The sequence below is a fragment of the Mobula hypostoma genome, chromosome 2 (genome assembly GCF_963921235.1).
Source record: "Mobula hypostoma chromosome 2, sMobHyp1.1, whole genome shotgun sequence".
Taxonomy (NCBI): Eukaryota; Metazoa; Chordata; class Chondrichthyes; order Myliobatiformes; family Myliobatidae; genus Mobula; species Mobula hypostoma.
This window is the reverse complement of record NC_086098.1, coordinates 140,072,039-140,084,400: the sequence shown is the minus strand read 5'-3', so window position 1 is coordinate 140,084,400 and position 12,362 is coordinate 140,072,039. Positions and strand designations below refer to the sequence as shown.

The 12,362-nt window shown below is 38.3% G+C and overlaps 1 protein-coding gene across 3 annotated transcripts in view; it reads left to right on the top strand.

The window, feature by feature from the left end:
* Nucleotides 1-12,362, top strand: part of armc2 (armadillo repeat containing 2) — a 139,382-nt gene that overhangs the window by 82,394 nt on the left and 44,626 nt on the right. For all 3 annotated transcript variants that reach the window (XM_063040798.1, XM_063040797.1, XM_063040799.1), the window contains exons 7-10: nucleotides 484-591; nucleotides 836-1,011; nucleotides 2,596-2,698; nucleotides 7,483-7,706. In XM_063040798.1, coding sequence (XP_062896868.1) covers nucleotides 484-591; nucleotides 836-1,011; nucleotides 2,596-2,698; nucleotides 7,483-7,706 — 611 coding nt within the window. The remainder of the gene's footprint in view (nucleotides 1-483; nucleotides 592-835; nucleotides 1,012-2,595; nucleotides 2,699-7,482; nucleotides 7,707-12,362) is intronic.

Genomic DNA, 12,362 nt, shown 5'->3' with positions numbered 1-12,362 from the left:
TAATGACTTCTTAACATCCCAGTGTTCCTTGCTGCCAAATAGTTACTTTTGAAATGTAATGATTTCTGTAATGTAGGAAATTTGATTGCTAGTTTCGTCAAAGCAAGCTCTCACTGTGTGATATTAATCAGATAACCAAGGAGTTTTTGGTAATCTTGGTTGAGTACTAATTATTAGCCAGCTAGCTTTGCTCTGCCTCTCTGAAAGAGAATAGGAAGCTTTGTTCTATGTTTTATTGGAAATATGGCACCCAGACAGTGACATACTTGCCTCAGCTTTACACCTGAGTATCAGATTGCATTATTGTGCTACCTTTGTCTGATCCTGAGATGCAGATGCCACTAACTGAGTCACAGCTGGCCCAGAATGATCAGAATGTGGATCTTGCTCCCTCATGGAATATTTGAGCGTAATTGTGATAAATTTTAGATCAAGCTAACTCAAACCACAGGAAATTAATTTTTATATCATTTTGGGCTTCAGGTTCAAGTAATGGATCAAGATCACATGAAGGAGAAAGTGAAGAAGAAATTCTATACTGGAATATGAAGATTCAGCCTATTCTTGATGAACTTAAGCTCCTAAAGAGTGGTAAGGAGATTTTGCTTTATCATTTGTAAGATTTTTTTCAATATACTTGGGAAGTTATTTTCTTATGTTCTGCTAGTTTAGCACTATATCTTACAGTTTTGGCTGTTAATGCAAAGATGTATTTTTTTTACAAAATAAGGATCATTTACAGAAATTATGTAATTGTAATAAGAGATTCCAAATAAAATAGAATTAAGTAAAGATGATTTTATATGTAATTGCAGAGTATGTTTGTTCTGCTTAGGCAACAATGTGGAACACCTCTGTAAAGCATGTTACAGACTCTACCACACACTACACAAGGGCAACATGCTGGGGAAAACGTGCAAAAGGAGAGCTGTTCTTTTGAAGACATTATATAAACTTGTGGATGTTGGCTCAGATCAACTTTCCATTCAGCTGGCGAAACTCATATTAGCGGTAAGTTTCATTCTTTAGAGTCCCAGTTCTGGACTTTTTCTAGGTATTAGCACATGCATTTGGACTTCCAAACAAAAATAATGGGCTTGGATTCTGTGATCAGTGGCCAGTAAATGGAGGTGACTGCTCATACACTGGTATTTTCTTATAAACTGTCTATGAGACTTTATATTGGATCTGTTAGACTTAGTCGAAGTATCAAATTGAAGAACAGTGGTTGAAGTATAAAGGTTAGAAATTTCCTCCATGAAGCCCATTAGTAAACAATTGCTTTTGTGACATTCTGTTAGTTATATCGCCATCAGTGCTCAACTTAGCTTTTGTTTGAATTCCTGACATTTTTGCTAAATTTAAATCTCACATTTGCCATCATGATTTGATCTGCTCAGCCAATAATATAATCTTCCCACCATTAATGTATTCAAAAATAATCATTTTCTTATTACCTCAACTAATTGCCATCATGACAGTAGAGTATGGTGGAACAATAGTTATGTTACTAGACTTTTGGTTTTTAACTACAATATTTAGATAGTCAAATTGCATGGCTTATTCAGATGAATTTTGGAATTGGCATTTTAAAAAGCACCTCTTCCTATTCAACACTCTTATATGTTCTCCAGTAGAGCATTAGTAATTAGTGATAATTCTGTGGATAATTTCAATACAAATATTCTGAATGCCCAGACTCTTGAAGAACTGGTACATTGATGATAAGTTTAACAAAGAAGGATAAAATTAGAAATCAAAGTTGAAACGTCATTGTTCACTGTGCCACTGGACTAGTTGGCTTATTTTTCAGTGATTGTTATAACTGTTCTGTCTTTAATATGTAATAAGATGTACAAAATATGATTGAGTGATGTAGTTATAAGAGTGTTCCTAGAAAAATAATCAGAAAGATCTACCTAAATTGCAGGATTAATTTTAAAAAAATATGTTTAATTTGAGGACAATTCAGACAAAACAAACAAGACAATCTTTTTTACTTTTTTAAAATAATTAAATTACAGCATCAAGTTTGCAGAGTGTTTTACAATGGTAGGTATTGTTTCTTTTACATACTTCTCTCCTGGTGCATTGCAGTTTATTGCTTCAATCCGGTAATGTGATTGATTTGGTTCATGGGGTCTGCTGCAAATTCAGGCGCGTCTGCGTCTAGGATTAGTTGAAACTGTCCCAGAATGGCTGAGAAAAAGATCACTGATGTAAGTGTGGGCAAGGGGCAGGACAGCAGATCAGACAATTCAACCTGTTTGCAGATAAGTAGCGAACAAAGGCAGATGCTGGAAATCAGAAGTAAAACCAGAAAATGCCAGACACTCCAAAAGGACATCTTTGAAGAGAGAAACAGAACAAAAGAAATGGTATAGACTTGAAATATTAACTCCCTTTTCCCACAGATGCTGACTAACCAGAACATTTTCAACACTTACTGTTTTTATAGTGGTAGAAGCCAGAGTTTGCAGAGTTCACAATTACTACAGTATTATAATTCAGAGATGGACATAGTCAAGTAATACTCAGACTATTATATCTAAATAGTTATTCAACTTTTTAAAAATTTCATTAATTTTTTTCCAGCTGAAAGTAAGTGGAATAAATCTTCTTAATGTCTGTAAATTGATGTTCAAAGTTAGTAGGAGTGAAAATAATGATGGTCTCTTTCAAAATGATGAAATCTTGGGTAAGTTGATTTTCTTTAAAAATACTTGTATTCTTTTAAAAAAACGGCTTGACAGGAATAGCTGATATGTTATGCAATATAATCTATAATTAGATGCCATGTGTATCTTTGATCATTCATATTGTGTTTGAAAGAAAAGAAATAGAAGCACACTTAGGTGTTTAGCTCCTCTAGCACACTTCGCAATTCAGTAAGGCCAGAAACAATCTTGTACCTCAACCTTATAACTTTTTATTCCACTCTGGGGTAGATAGTTCCCTATTTTTACAATTAATTCTCAAGAATTTTCTCCTTCTCTGGATCCTAACAGGCTAACAGTTATCCTGGAGGAGTTACGAAATCAAAGCATGTGCCACTCTCAAATTAGATAGCACAGTAATGCCACTGGTAATACTGCTCAGACCTCAAGTGAACTGAGTTCTGTATTGTTTGTATGTACTGTGGGGTTAATACAGAAAAGTGGAGTTGTAAATTGGCAGGTTTTCTATTACCACGGTATTGTTGGGAATAATGAGGAAAAAAGGGCAAGAGTTTCTGCAATGTACCCAATATGTACTTCATGGATCAATATGTTTTGATCCCAGTGAAGATGAAGACTTTGGTCTAGAAGATGAAGTGAGTGAAGTGGACCATGTGTCAGTGGGTGAACATTAGGGCATGAGTGATTACATAGACAAGTGTGATGGCATAGAGTAAGGAACAATCTTAATTGGAGGAAGGCTAACTTCAATGTGGTGATTGGCAGGTAAAGCATAATGATAGAATGGGAGTCCAATAAAAGCAAAGAAACATAAAAATAAATTGTAAAAACTTGTGGTGGTATATAAAAAGAAAAACTAGATAAAGGGCAAATCCAAGCCCCTTTCAGACAGAAATATTGGAAGATAGGATATGGCACAGGAATTCAGCAATTACTTTCTGCCTTCATGGAAGGAGACATGCAAAACCTGTAAATGTATTAGAGAATTGAGGATCTGTGAGAATGAGAAACTGAAGGAACTATTAATTTAAAAACTAATACCAGAGAAATTGGAGAGGCTGAAAGCTGATAAATCTCTGGAATCTAGAGTTTTGAGGGAAGCGGGTTTGAATGGATGCTCTGGTCATAATCTAGATTTGCACTGTGGAATTTTTACTGCGAATTTGAAGGTGGCAAATGTGACCCCATTAAATTTTAAAAAGGAGAGAAAATGGGGAACTACTAACTTGTTAGCCTAACATCAGCGATAAGAAAAATGCTGGAATCCATAACAAAAGATGTAATGACAAAACTTTGAAAAGACTAATAGGTCTGAGCAGAGTAAATATAAATTTATGTAAGGTAGATTATGTAGGAAGGCTGACACTTGTGTAATTCCACAGGGAATGGGGTTTGGGTCCCAGCTATTCACAATCTATATCAATGATTTGGTAAGGGGTCAAATGATCCTATTTTCACATTCGCTGACAACACTAAACCAGGCAGGATTATAATTTTAGAGCACAATGCAAAGAGGCTTGAAGGGATAATATGGGCAATCAAAGTTAGTGGGCACAAACATGCCTGATGGAATAAATGGAATAAAAAAATGTGAAGTCATACACTTTGCTAAATATAACAGAAAAGGAGAGTGAGTATTAGTTAAATTGTAAGATTCTGATTAATATTGAGATTTAAAGGGAGCTTTAGTATGTAAGTTACTGAAAACCAATATGTTGGTGCAACAAGGTCAGTTAGCTTGTTGGCCTTTATAATTAGTAGATTTGATTAGAGGATTAAGGAAGTTTTATTATAATTGGATCACACCTTGGTGAGACTGTAGTTGGTGTATTTTGTATAGATTTAATTTCCTTACCTAAGCAAGGATATAAGGTGTTCAGAAAAGATACATTAGGCCAGTGAAGATATATATGATTAGTGCTGGAAAATGATGCAAAGTAGAATATCAGCCATAATCTTGATGAATAACAGAGCAGCCTAAAGGACCAACCAGCCTACTCTCACTCCTATTTCTCTATTATGATATTCTCTAAGAGATATTACAAATAAACATTGAAAACATCCCTATAAATGGAATGGCAGTGGAAGCCAAAAGCAGAACTTTCCCCATGGGCCTGTAAGTTATTTTCCCTCCAGTGTCTATTCATTTGCATTTTCAAACCCATGTTACCACCATGCAGGCAGTGTTCTCAATTATCACCACTCTTCATAAAAATCTCAGGTCAATCCTTTCACCCAGGAAATCTACTGTATATCACTTTAGTCCTTGAATGATCTGCTATTTATTCTATTTACTTATTTATTCTTTCTAAACCTGTGATGATTTTGTATTAATTCCATGTCCCATTCCCATTCTGATATGTCTATCTATGGCCTCCTCTACTGTAAAGATGAAGCCACACTCAGGTTGGAGGAACAACACCTTATATTCCGTCTGGGTAGCCTCCAACCTGATGGCATGAACTTTGACTTCTCAGACTTCCACTAATGCCCCACCTCCCCCTCGTACCCCATTCATTATTTACTTATTTATATACACACATTCTTTTTTTTCTCTCTCTCCTTTTTCTCCCTCTGTCCCTCTCACTATACCCCTTTCCCATCCTCTGAGCTTCCCCCCTCCCCCTTTTCTTTCTCCCTGGGCCTCCTGTCCCACGATCCTCTCATATCCCTTTTGCCAATCACCTGTCCAGCTCTTGGCTACATCCCTGCCCCCCCTCCTGTCTTCTCCTATCATTTTGGATCTCCCCCTCACCCTCCCACTTTCAAACCTCTTACTATATCTTCTTTCAGTTAGTCCTGACGAAGGGTCTCGGCCCGAAACGTCGACTGTACCTCTTCCTAGAGATGTTGCCTGGCCTGCTGCATTCACCAGCAACTTTTATGTGTGTTGCTTGAAATTCCAGCATCTGCAGATTTCTTCGTGTTTATGATTTTGTACAACTCTGTTGTTTTCCAGGGAGTGCTAGTTTGGTTTTGCTTGTGCAAATATACTGAACCTGTACCCTAGGCATCTGCCACTGTATCATTACAATTTTACCTACCATTGTTTGGCTCACTTTATCTCTTCTCAACCTACTAGTTAACCTTCCTTCAATTAAGAAGTTCAACATTAAACTTTGCCATACGCTGTTTCATTTTAATACTACTTTATTAAAGAATGGCATTTGCTCTGCAAGTGTCCACTTGGTCCACCTTGTTTCCCAGAGGCAGATGCCTCCTTCCTTACTGGGTTGCAAGCATTCCGATGAAGTAAATTTCCCTGAAAACATTTATGATATTCCTACCCTTCTTTCCATTTTATTCTAATATTATCCTCTCCATCTTTCTCTTTACTGTAAAATTATTTCAGTCAATGAAAGGGTAATGAAAATCCTCCTAGCATCACCACAGGTGTGACCATCTTATCTCTTGTGACATTTTCATGAGGAATGCCAGCAATTTAACACAGGTTTGCAAGTAGGTTCTGCCTTGTGTTTTACTATAATGTACTGCCATGTGCTGGCACTAATTAGAGAAGTGCATGTCTATAAATGAAATAAATCAATTGGTCTACTCATGAATAATATTAATAACAAGTAATTAATGTGAAAGATTGCTATGCCAGGTTCTATTTCATTTTTTAAATTTAAAAATAAGTGTTGCTTTGTCTGCATGGATGAAAGACTCTCTTCTGTAATTTTGAATGCAGTATTTGAATTGGAGCATGAGAACATAAGAAAATAGGAGCAGAGGTTGGTCACTCAATCTACCCTGCTATTCAATGTAATTCTGGCTGATCTGCCCCAGTCCCTATCTGCACATTTTTCCCAGTTCCCCATAGACCTCAATTCCTTCTCTTTCAAGTTAAAAAAAAAGTTAGTTGAATTCTGATCCACTGAGACTTTGTATATGTTAATTGCTTTAAGTCTGGATGTAAGCTTATACAGACAGATTTATTATAGAAACAGTTCATAGGATAATTGAGGTACAATAAAGCAGCAATGTGTGGATTGATCAAAATGATTCAATTTGTGTTTATACCCTGGTTTAGGAAATTACAGGTTCAGGACTAGTGGCTATCGCCTCTTTTATCTTCCATCTATAATAATATATACTATCCACTTTAGCTGGGACTTTTTTTTTGGAGTGTGCCTGCGTGCATGCGAGTCTGTGCGTGCGTGTGCGTCTGTATGTGCATCTGCGTATCCATGCGTGCGTCCGTGATGATGGATTTTTCATGGCTTTTTCCAAGGCGCAGAGCGCGAGAGAGAGAGAGAGAGAGACTGTGTGGGGCACCACTCCTCACACATACATTTTCGCAGGATTTTCCCTTTGTTTTACGAGGTCCAGTTGCGGTCTTGACACTCAACCCGGCACGGATGGAAAGTGTGCTCGGGGGCGGCCCCGACTAGTTACGAACCCGGGAACCTCCGCTCCTGGGTCCGGCACCAATGTCGTTGTGCCACCAGCTGGCCCTAGCTGGGACCTTCTGAATATTAATTTTGTATTAAGAATAAAAGTTAAGATTTTTCTGTGTTTTTAATGCAACAGAGGTATTTGTTTAGAAATACTGTAGTTGTTTTTACTTGAGATTCATTACGCTCTACCCAGCATATATTCTATAATACTATTACTTATCAAATATTAATTAAAGGTATTATTAAGGTTCCTGAAAAGTTTTCACAATTTTACTGCTGTTGTTAATCCATCTATAAATTATTTGCTACTTGATAAATTAATTTACAAGGTAAGATTTGAATGAATGTACTTTCACATTCTTTTTTCTAAATATTGAAAGCTGACTGAAGACTCTTCTTTGCAGATTGTTTATTGAAGATCTTCAGATTTGCAGATCCACTCAGCAACATTGATGCATTTTTGTACTTTATGGGAACAATTAAGTTCCTTACTGGGAATGTGATTTTACTCAAGGACCTGCTCAACAAAGGTCTAGTTGAATCTTTGGTACAGTTGATGAAGGAGATAAATGATGTTAATAGAACAAGTGACACATATTTTTGTGGTTCCGGACACCTGTTGGTCCAGGTCAGTATCTGTTAATTTGTTATACTTGCATGCTGATGTTTTGCATGATCATCATTATTAATGCTTAACAGTAGGTAAGTTATGTGAAAATTCACTTTATTATTTCTCCACATGTTGCATTTTCCATGTATCGATATTTTGTGATAATTGGTTCAATGACCAAAATCATTCTATGTCTCTTGTAAACATCTATGAAGCTTTCTCAATTTAACTTAGTGTTTCACATTACCAGTTTTTGTTCATACCAGAGTAATGAAATTTTAATAGCTTTAATTTCATTATTGGATTGTGTTGTAGCTCTTGTATAATCATGCTTTTCTTATGAGACGTGTAGGAGTGCATAATTTTTACTCTTAGTATGTTTATAGATCACTGAGAGTGTGTTTTTTTTTAAGGTTGTTATAGCCGGTAGTGGGGATAAGCTCCCACTACCTATTAAATGTTCCCAAAGCTTGCATCTCAAATGGCCTCTGACAACCAAGTCAAGCTTCTGGCCTTCATGTGTGGCTTAGCTATTAAGCCCGGTGGAATCATTTCTGCTGACAGGAGAAGGGGCAAAGGCAGGCCACTGGTACTTTAAAACGAGCCACTCCGTGCAGATAGAGCTTGTCAGCTGTGGTTGGCAGCTCATGTAGGAGAAGGGAAACTCTGATTTCAAACCTCCACTGATTTACGGCTATACCCACTCATGAAGAAGGCTTCGGGAGGTAAAATCCAGAGCTGGAGTCTCTGAGGTAGTCCTACATTGAGTTCAACACTGATTGTGATTTCCTGTAGCGCCGCTGGTGCCAAACCGTATCGGTCTCTGCTGTTCCTTTGGATTCATCGGCTGCATGGGCAACAGCTTGCTCTCCATACCGGCTTGTATATCACGTAGACAGCTGGAACACAATTTCCATGGTCATCCCAGACCAACAGAGGGCCTCAGTACTTGCCATGTTTTAGCTGCATATTGTCATTTAGAAATGGTGAGAAAAAAAATTAGGTTGTACAAGTAGGAATAAGCATTAATAAACTTAAGATACAAAACCCTTATACTCATCCCAAATTGTGCCCATCATTCATGCGTGTGCAAGCTGATTTATTAGGATCAGCATGGCAATGCTCACAGTTTAAAAATTCGCATCTCTGGTTTTAAATCTCTTTTCTCCATCTAACATTTCCCTCATTCTGTTATCTTCTCATTTTTAAAATCCTACTGGAATATTACTTCTGTGCCTATGCACATCTCAGTCTATAATCTCTTCACCAATAGAACTCAGACCCAGACCTTGAAGCTTTTTATGAAATTTCTTCCCACCTCTCTGCCGCTTTTCCTTTGAAGCACTCATTAAGACTTGCTTCATTTAGTTCCTGGTTGATGTGGTTTGATGTCAAATTTTGTTTGATAATACTCCTACCAAGACCTTGAACTCAGCTTTAAGATTTGCTATTTAGGTTCACATATTAACTATTGCATAGTAAATCAGGCAATCATTTCACATTGTCAATATTTTGGAGAATAGGAATAGGGGTTAAAAATAACATTTTAAACCTATGTTTAAAATATACACGTGTGTAATATATTTATATTCTGCTGAAGGGTCTCGGCCCAAAACGTCGAATGTACTGTTTTTTTTCCATGGCTGCTGCCTGGCCTGCTGAGTTCCTCCAGCATTTTGTTTGTGTTGCTGATTTCTCTTGTTTATGGGAGGTTGGTTAGGTTAGTTAGGAAGGGAGGTTAGTTAGGAAAATTCAGTCGCTAGGTATACATGGAGAGGTGGTAAATTGGATTGGACATTGGCTCGATGGAAGAAGCCAGAGAGTGGTGGTAGAGAATTGCTTCTCTGAGTGGAGGCCTGTGACTAGTGGTGTGCCACAGGGATCAGTGCTGGGTCCATTGTTATTTGTCATCTATATCAATGATCTGGATGATAATGTGGTAAATTGGATCAGCAAGTTTGCTGATGATACAAAGATTAGAGGTGTAGTAGACAGTGAGGAAGGTTTTCAGAGCCTGCAGAGGGACTTGGACCAGCTGGAAAAATGGGCTGAAAAATGGCAGATGGAGTTTAATACTGACAAGTGTGAGGTATTGCACGTTGGAAGGACAAACCAAGGTAGAACATACAGGGTTAATGGTAAGGCACTGAGGAGTGCAGTGGAACAAAGGGATCTGGGAATACAGATACAAAATTCCCTAAAAGTGTCGTCACAGGTAGATAGGGTCGTAAAGAGAGCTTTTGGTACATTGGCCTTTATTAATCGAAGTATTGAGTATAAGAGCTGGAATGTTATGATGAGGTTGTATAAGGCATTGGTGAGGCCGAATCTGGAGTATTGTGTTCAGTTTTGGTCACCAAATTACAGGAAGGATATAAATAAGGTTGAAAGAGTGCAGAGAAGATTTACAAGGATGTTGCCGGGACTTGAGAAACTCAGTTACAGAGAAAGATTGAATAGGTTAGGACTTTATTCCCTGGAGCGTAGAAGAATGAGGGGAGATTTGATAGAGGTATAGAAAATTATGATGGATATAGATAGAGTGAATGCAAGCAGGCTTTTTCCACTGAGGCAAGGGGAGAAAAAAACCAGAGAACATGGGTTAAGGGTGAGGGGGGAAAAGTTTAAAGGGAACATTAGGGGGGGCTTCTTCACACAGAGAGTGGTGGGAGTATGGAATGAGCTGCCAGTCGAGGTGGTAAATGCGGGTTCTTTTTTAACATTTAAGAATAAATTGGACAGATACATGGATGGGAGGTGTATGGAGGGATATGGTCCGTGTGCAGGTCAGTGGGACTAGGCAGAAAATGGTTCGGCACAGCCAAGAAGGGCCAAAGGGCCTGTTTCTGTGCTGTAGTTTCTATGGTTCTATGGTTCTATATCTTTGTTTACTTATTTTGCCTTTCCTTCATATTCTCCCTGTTTTAAAGACAGTCTGATTCTAGCATTGCTGTCCAGATCTCTAGTTCAGGGGCACTGTAAAAGTAAATACCCCAGCCTTTCCCTGTAATATTTAGGTGCTCCACATAATAATAAATCAAAATCCAAAATAAAAAACTTCTTTACAAGTGAGATACCAATTCTAGATGAAAGCTCACGGTAGTTTTTTTGCTGTACATGGTAATAATTCATTTATGCAATTTTCAAACAATTATTAGCAAAGCAGTTTGATACTGATCTCTGAGCACCAAAACTAAAGTCTCCCTCAAAATTTTACATCTATATTTTGTCATGTGCTTTGCAATTCTCTTTTCACGTTCCAGCTTTTCATATAGTGCCAATAACCTAAGGCTAAAATGTTAGAGAAATTGTTAATTATTTGTTTTCTCTGGATATACAACTTACAGAATGCAACTTTTTTGATGATTAGCATCCATTTATTTCATCTTACATTAACTCTCCTGCTAGATTTCCATTCTGCTTTTTGTCTTTGGTGCTTTAAAAATATTCAAGGTAAAGGAGAGAAACTGATTGAGATTTGCCTTTTCTACCACAAATCATTAAATTCATTAAAATGGAGGAATGAATATAAGAAATAGATGCCAAGGTAACTATTTCTATGAAAAGCATATCAAAAATTTACAATATACGTTTTCTCAAAACCTTTAGTTTTTTTTCTCAAAGCAGCCAGTGGATGGTGCTCTTGACATACACAAACTGGTTTAAAAGTCTATAAACAACATACTCAATTTTGGTGGAATGCAGCAAGTTGGGCTGCATTCATGGAAGGAAGTAACCAGTCATTGTCTTGGGACCAGACCCTTCATCAGGACTGGAAAGGAAGGGGACAGAAGCCAGAATAAGCAGGTGGGGAAGTGGGGCAGGGAGAAATAGGGGGAGTACAAGCTGACAGGTGACAAATGAGACCAAGTGAGGGAGAAGATAGGTAGTTTGCAGAAGAGGTGAAGAGCTAAAGAAGAAGGAATCTGATAAGGAAGGTGGAGAACCAAAGGAAGGTTATAGGTAGATCATAAAGGCAGGAGAAGAGGGCCCAAGAGAAGGTGAAGCAGGGGGGCAAAAAATGTTGGGGGGAAACAAGGGGGAAGTAGTTACTGGAAGTTAGAGAAATCAATATTCATGCCATCAGGTTGGAGAATGCCCAGATGGAACATGAGGTGTTGCTCCTCCGACCTTCATTTGGCCTTAATGTGACAATAGAGGATGCCATGGACTGACATGTTGGTTTGGGAATGGGAAGTCAAATTGAAATTAGTGGCTACCAGGAGATTCCACCTTTTGCACTGGACAGAGTGAAAGTGCATGATGAAGCGGTCCCCAAATCTGTGTCAGGTCTCACCAATGTAGAGGAGGTTGCACTGGGAGCACCAGATACAACTGATGACCCCAACAGGCTCAAAGTTAAAGCCACACCTCAACTGGTAGGTCTGTTTAGGGCCCTGAATGGCGGTGAGGGAGGAAGTGTGGGGGCAGGTGTAGCGCTTGTTATAGTTGCAAGGATGTGCCAGGGTGGATATTTGTGGGGAGGCTTGAGTTCACAAGGGAGTCATATAGAGAGTGATTCCCTGTGGAAAGCAAGTGGGGGAGGAGATGTGCTGGGTGGTAGGATCCTGTTAGAGATGGTGGAAGTTGTAGAGAATGATGCACTGGATATAGAGGCTCATGGGGTGGTAGGTGAGGACAAGGGGACCCCTATCTCTGTTATGATGAGCTGGG